At 34.6% G+C, this 7,878-nt stretch overlaps 1 protein-coding gene across 3 annotated transcripts in view; it reads right to left on the bottom strand.

Annotated features, from left to right (window-relative positions):
- The window catches only part of LOC106469191 (nuclear transcription factor Y subunit gamma-like), a 58,967-nt gene that overhangs the window by 37,414 nt on the left and 13,675 nt on the right, over positions 1-7,878 (bottom strand). For all 3 annotated transcript variants that reach the window (XM_013929654.2, XM_013929655.2, XM_022397629.1), the window contains 2 exons: positions 6,759-6,830; positions 5,785-5,898 (listed from right to left, as the gene is read on the bottom strand). In XM_013929654.2, the coding sequence (XP_013785108.1) occupies positions 5,785-5,898; positions 6,759-6,830 (186 nt within the window). The remainder of the gene's footprint in view (positions 1-5,784; positions 5,899-6,758; positions 6,831-7,878) is intronic.

Below are 7,878 nucleotides of genomic sequence, written 5' to 3'. Positions count from 1 at the left end.
TGGTATTAATTCAGCAAAATTGTTGCAATAAACCAGTGAACCTGCTTGCAAAAAGTATGGTGCAAGCTCTTTCTCATGATTTCTGTATCAGTAAAATGATGACCCTGGAGAAATTAAGTTCTTAGCTCAAAGTCTGGACCTCAAAATCTCTGAAGAATTCTTGGAAGGCCCAAATCTCTCATCAAATCATTAAGTTCACCTTGTGTGAAAAGTTGTAGTTCACCAAATGTTTCAGGTTGAAAACAATCCCTATTGTCATTTCTATTGACATCAGATGAAACTATATCAACAGTCTCTGGTAGAGTAGGCATAGGTAAATCAGGTCCATGAGCAACAGGTCTTATAGTAGATTGAAGGTTCGGATAAGAAATTTCCTTTTTATTTTGAATGTTGTAGCCTTGTACGTTACATGAGCAAAAACAGCAGTCATCTCTATGGTTTCTAGAGTTATGCCAAACCACTGGAATTCTAATAAGCAAAGACTTTTACTAAACTTTAGTTCATTGTCTCAACTCTTCGACACAAATGGTGCAACTTTGTGTGGAGCCCATGATTTGTTTTGGTCCCCAAGTTTTATTCCGAAATATGCATAATATGCTTTTTTGATGAATTTTATAATGTTTTCCCTTTGTTTCTTTACAATAAAGTTACCATAAATATAACAGAATATATTTGGGTCATTTACACAACCTCTTGCCATAGAGATGCAAAAATGATAATGAAAAGAAAAAATAATGTCAAAGTGCACACACAAACAAAATACTATCCAGTAATGACACGCCCTGTGGCCTGTTAATTGTTTATATACTAGTGGTGTGTTTCTCATAGATTCTAGAGCAATTGATAAGACTCTCACGTTACATATGGTCTTGGGAAATCTAAAGCCAGTGGTTGTCAACATTTAGTGACCCAATTTCAGAGAAAATGATTCACTTATGTAAAAGTACATACAAAGTTTTGTGAAAAATCTGTATGTGACATAGAAAAATTGATATCATTTCTGGATTCAACATATAAAAATTTCAAGACAATAAAACCATCGCAGGCCTGTGTTATTGGAAAAAAAATTAACAAGAATTATCTAACATGCTTAAGTTTGAAGCATGTCATTATTATTGGGTTAAACTGATATATCATCATTATTTTACTAACAGAAAGTTGTAAATCCACAACCCTTTGTAGTCAGATAAAATTTAAAAATCTTTCACAGTGCTTCTTTGAATTTTAGTTAACCTTTTCAATACAGGTGGGTGGATTTCAACCAGCCCTTGTTCCTGAAAGGAACCATAAAGCAGTTATACTGTAACTTTTTAAAATGTACACGTATCGTCATCAAATTTTGCAGATTATCAGTAAACATTACAAGGCATTCACGCACAAAGTATCAGATTATTTTATTAAGTTTAACATTTAATTAATTAATTATTTGCTCATACATTATTTTATTTTCAAATATTGACTATCCAACATACGTGTACATGAGTGATCATCACTATAGGCCAGCTCCAACCAGATAGCTGAGGTTCCACAACTCACGGTTGGAATTAAGGGGTCTTGGTCCATATATCCCACATTGGTGGCTAAGGCAATTGTACCACAATGTTATGTATGTATAAATATATATATATATACTATATTGATTGAATCCCAACCTGTAGCCATAGAGTGATGCATTCCAAACCACCGGAATCATGACATGAAAATAAACAGACAAACCTTCAACTCAACCTGAAGAAGCCCGAAAGGCAACACCCCAGACTCAGAATGATGGGATCGTATATGCCATACTCAACCAAAGGAACAGAACTCATTCGGTCTGGAATTATAAACATTCATCCTCACTCCCCAACCAAGTAGGCAAGGAGCATTCCACTTACCTCCAGAATTATGGGGAGGGTGTAGAACAACTTTGCTCAACCAAGGACCCAGGATGGGACCACTCTGCATTTGGAATTACAAGGAGATAGTAGACCCCCCCCCCTTCCATGAACAATGTACTGAACTGATATTGATCAAAAAGAGAGACCATGCACAACTCAACTGGGTAGCCAAGCATCAAATCTGAACTATGAATAGGCTCCACTGTAGGCTGGTGCTGCTTCTACCAACATCTGGAATAAAAACATACAAGAATCGAGATAGGAGGGCCCCCAACTTCACCCTCTTCTCTGAGAGTGGAGGAATTCACTCTAACACTTTGGGGAAAAAGCTTCTGTCTACCACCCCAGTGACTGGAAACCAGGTTTGGTTTTTTCAATCTGATGATTTAAAGGGGATCCTGCCCATCCCTGCTGATCATCAGATTGAATAAATCAGGGTCGGATTGCTTTTAAAAATTTTGGGAATTTGGTTCACCTATTGCACTGTTTCCAGAGCACTGTTCCTCAGAACTCCCCAATGCACATTACCCCCAGATTCTACTAGTGGAGATAGGGAGTCTTTACCACACACAGTTTCCAGTCACTGGGGTGGTGGACAAAAGTTAGTCCATGAGTAACAGTCCAGGAATTGGAGACAATGAAGGAGGAAAGAAAAAACAAAGATTCAGTCTGTGTGCCAACACCTGAAGAACTCAATGCATCCTGCTGCAAAAGGTTGCCACAGATAAGCAAATTAGGACAACTGTGCCTGAATCTAAGGAGTAGATACCGACGATACTGATATCTTAAAAGGAGATGATGGGAGATCTGAAGACTAGGAGCCAAAAAATGGGCAGGTGGGACAAGGACAGGATTGAGAAAACCAGGAAACAAGAGAGGAAATGGAGAAATATTGGCATGCTGCCTCCACACGAGACCCTAAAGAATCAGGAACATCTCCAAAAACAGACTGGCAAAGAAAAGGAGCTGGACAAAGGGCATACAGATAATAAGCCGACAAACACAGATGGGTCAGAAGTGCGGCCCTGCCTAGGAGGTTCCAACAACAAAGTAACTAGGTATGGAGTGACAAAGCCAAAGAAGATAAACATTGCCAATGTGGAGAAAAGAAGGGAATGTGAATCCACTGAAAACCCTTCATGGGAAGGATGGATAGCTTTGGAAATGAGATGAAACAAAAGATAAGGTAGGAGAGTAGTAAGGGTGAGGCAAAGATGTGAGAATTGGGCAAAGGATAAAAGGGAAGGGAAGAAGAAGGATCAAAACCCCATGACTAAATAAAGGATTCCAGAGACAAGAAAAGGATACTCAAGCATATGGTAGGCTAAAACATGTACATCTGCCAAACGTGGGGGATGAAGCATGCTGGTGCCTGCACAAAGGTGAGAAAGAAATTGGTCGTCAGCATGAATTAAAATATCTGGGGAAGGAGGAAAAGCAAAATAATCATATACCAGGCCAGAATGTAAATCAGAAGGGGAAGAATCATAGGAAAGAAATAAAAGGTAACCAACCTGAGATACCATGTCGAGGAAGGACAAGGGAGATTCACGGAAATAGACTGGGAAGGAGCAGCAAAAACGAGAGAGAAAGAAAAGACTGCCAAAGTTGTTGTCCTCAGGAACAGATTCCCCTGGGAAAGAATGATCAGACCTTGCTTCAGGAGATGCTACAGGCCACATATAAGACTCCAACTCCCAATTCATCAAGGCTGAAACCACCTTAGCAGAAAGAGTAGAGCCCAATGCCACAGTAGCTTTAAGTCTGGCAGGATCAGTATTTTGAGGATCCACACCAGAAGCAGTATTAGTGACATTAAATTGTGATTTCATAATGTGGAAAAAAGAAAGGAGAAACTTTGCACAAAAGAATGACAATAGAAAAATAAAATTGTCAAAAGTTAAAGTTCAAGCAACAATCATTGTATGATAAGTGCAAGTAACTGCATGTTTGCACTAGCAAATGCCAAACTGAGAAGTGACAAGAGTGATCTACAGTATATGGAGTTAGATGTGCTAGGAGAGTGTGTCAGAAAACAGAACAGTATGAAGAAAGGTTGTTGCAACTTTCCCAGCAAAGCTGTTATGATATTTTGTACTGCCCCTATTTTACCAAGAAAAGCAGCAGGTGATTAACTGTCCTAATGAATTCAAGCCTCTTCATTATGCTAAGTATGTTGATGGTACTTTTGCATTGTTTAATAACAATGATCAAGCCAATTCTTTATTAGCATACCTTAATAGTCAACACTACAATATCAGATTTACAGTTCAATCTTTTAAATGCAAGCTTGTTTTTGTTCAAATCAAGCATATACAGTGTATTTGTAATAATTAGGGATGCTTGGATACCTGACCAGATAGTCGGCCCTGGCCGGGTATTGTGCTACCTGGTAATACTTGGCCCTGGCCGAGTGACGAGGTTAGGCATCTAAGCCCTAATCTTTGTGGCAACTAACACGGTACTGAATATTACAGTCAATAATTGGTTTACTTAAAAAAAAACATGTTCCAAGCAACAAAGATTGACCATTTACTACCCATTTATCCTTAGTAATAATCTTTCATTTTGCAAACAATTTTGTGGAGACTATTTCCAATAATACAAAGTCTTTACTTTTTTCTAACAGTTGATAAACTTTCTATCAAGGTGATGAATACTTATACATTAAGGACTAGACGAGACAAATTAGATAGGTCTTCACAGACTGAGGAAAATCAAAATATTAAAAAATATATTAATCACATCAGGTAATAAGAAATACTGTAAAAAAGATGAAAAGTGCCTGCTGGCTAGCTCTGTTTACATTCTTCCTCCCTCCCACTCCCTCTACACCCACACACTGGAACAGGTTCACTCGCCCACACAATGTTTGTTCCCTTTATCTCCCCACAACTCCAACATTGGTAGAGACTGTTTGTCACATAATACACAGCATATAATATAGAATGTTTCACCATGCACAATAATAAGTCACTAACACATTGGTAGAGACTGTTTGTCACATAATACACAGTGTATAATATAGAATGTTTCACTATGCACAATAATAAGTCACTAACACATTGGTAGAGACTGTTTGTCACATAATACACAGCGTATAATAAGAATGTTTCACCATCACAATAATAAGCCACTAACACTTTGGTAGAGACTGTTTGTCACATAATACACAGTGTATAATAAGAATGTTTGACCATGCACAATAATAAGCCACTAACACATTGGTAGAGACTGTTTGTCACATAATACACAGTGTATAATAAGAATGTTTGACCATGCACAATAATAAGTCACTAACACATTGGTAGAGACTGTTTGTCACATAATACACAGTGTATAATAAGAATGTTTGACCATGCACAATAATAAGTCACTAATATTACACTGAACGATTTTCAAATACACTATTATATGTACATATTATTTTCATCCCAGGAGAACACTTTTCAGACAGTGATAATCTATGAAATAGTTTTCCATGAATAATGCCACATCACAGTCTCTACATCAATATCTTGTGTTTTTCCCTTTGATTCCCTTTTCGGTTTTTGATGTGGACAAAAGATGGCACACCTTACTATTATGGTTACAGTCATGTTACTAGTAGCTATTCTAGTAGAGGTACAGCACCAAAAGGATTAAGGTCTCAAATTTGCAAGTTTCTCTTTATCCTTAACTATATGTCAGATGTATTTTTTAGAAGGTCCTCCCACCTTCGTTGTTTCTTTCAGTTTTAAATTTCTTTAAAATAATAAAAGAACTTAACCTGAATTCTTTCCCATGGCTAGAAAACAATATTTTATAATTACTTTGTTGTTGTTTTTTTTCATTAAATATACTTGTCCTTTATGCTCTAAAGACTACATTAGATCAATGACCAGGCATCTTCAAACAACTATACCTGTAATGTCCTACGTTTATTATCTTCTGTATGTATCCATGCTCGTAGAGACAACTCATTGATAAAGATTTCTGCTGCTTTGGCAAATAGCACTGGAGCTTCAGCACTGATCATCTATTGATTTAAAGACAGAGAAAACCTAAATATTCAAAGAATAATATATATCCTTCAATATACTACCTCTGAATATTTCAAAAACAATCTCAACTAATGGAGCTCAGTAAAACACATTCACAATCAAGATTTGGAACATCACACTCCTACATGTATGTAGCAAAATATTTCCACTTTTAATCTTTAAAACAATAAAGGAACTTAAACTGAATTCTTTCCCATTGCTATAAAATACGAATTTATAATTATTTTGTTTTTTAGATTCTTTTCTGAATGTTATTATAGAAGTTATAGCTATTTCATAAAAATACTCAACAGGTCAGTTGTAAAACATTTTAATCTGTGTATATAAACTGTAGAAGTAATAAGCAAGTCATTTTCAAAATGATTTTTAATTTGAATGTAACGTGTCAAAAAACTCCTTGAAATTTTCATTTGAAAATAGCCAAGTTTTAAAAATACTCTGAATTCTTTGACTCGAACAAAAACATCTGTTAATGCATTCCCTAATCACAGAATAAAGATTCATTTTATAAGCATAACACAATTTGAAGAGCTGATTATTTGGGATAAAATTTATTTATTAATAAGCTTTTCCAACTAAATAAAATTGCATGTTGTAATTATATTGTGGAACTAGATTACTTAAACTTCAGATTAAAGTTCAAAAAAGAATAAACTATATGAAACTAGAAGCACTATAAATTAAATGTTTCTTGAAAAAACATTTTTATTAGTTATTTAAAAATAACTTTAATTCATCTTCTTGTTAATGTTTGTAAGACATATTTTATAACTAGATTTTGAACTTAACCACAAAATTGGGGAGAAGTTAAATTTTTAATATTTCTAAAATTTACCTTAACATCTTCATCTAACTTCATAATCTTTTTTATTCTTGCCAAAGGCAGTTCTTGGTTTTTGAATTCCCCCTGCAGAGACAACGATCACAATACAATTATATAGGATAGCTGAACATGGGTAAGTTCACCAATGAACTGAAATATAATTAAGCATAATCTTATCAGTAGTAATGAATACACATTTAACTCTAACTTACAAGACTATGCAAATTTGAGATTAAACTGAAACCAAATCACAACTAAATTTATAATATGAACCTGTAAAACAAAATCAATATGTTGCATTTGCTTATTGGTTGAGTTCATTTGTGTAAAGTAATACTAACACTGAAACCTTTCTAATGGATTTACTAACATATACATGTTTTAATATCAATGTCTGTTTAAATTAAATTCATATTTAAACATGTACATAACTTACACTGTTAAGTTTGTATTGTGAAATTCCCACCTATTCACTAAAGTTGTAGAAGATTCTCGAGTGTAAGAATCAACAATATACATGTGTACGTAAACACTGGTGTATCATTTATATTGTATTGTTGCGTAAGCTGATATTGAGAAACTCTCTTCATGGCTATAAATATAACCAACACACCACGCCAAAAGACAATATATATATTATTGGTTTGCTATAGTTGGTATACTATAAACCTCAGAAACTATAACTGTGATTAACTGTTAATAATCGGGAATTTCATATATTTGACCAGCAACATTCATAAATTTCGAACATTACAAACCATTTAACTTCAGTGGATTTATATCAGACATTACTATTTTTAAGAAAACATTACATAACTTCAGCTTGTGGCCGGCAAAAAGAGAAGAATACAGAGCTAGTTAGTTCCCTGTTAAGTGAATTGCATCTACATCAACTCAAAATTAAAATGCTTATAGTAAACCCTTGATAAGACATCAAGGAAGTTCCAGATCAAAAAGAAGACTCGATATTGTTTGTTTGTAAAAATTTTGAATATAAATCATTGTTTGTAACAACTGTTATTGTAAATTGTATTATTGTTTGTATATTAAAACATATTTGTATTAAAAAAAGAAACTGTGTGTATCAATCTTGTTGGCAAATATCATAAACTGGATACGTATCAGTATTTAT

This window comes from Limulus polyphemus, unplaced genomic scaffold (assembly GCF_000517525.1).
Source record: "Limulus polyphemus unplaced genomic scaffold, Limulus_polyphemus-2.1.2 Scaffold3348, whole genome shotgun sequence".
In the NCBI taxonomy this organism is placed as follows: domain Eukaryota; kingdom Metazoa; phylum Arthropoda; class Merostomata; order Xiphosura; family Limulidae; genus Limulus; species Limulus polyphemus.
The sequence above is the reverse complement of the archived record's forward strand: the minus strand, read 5'-3'. Positions and strand labels throughout refer to the sequence as shown.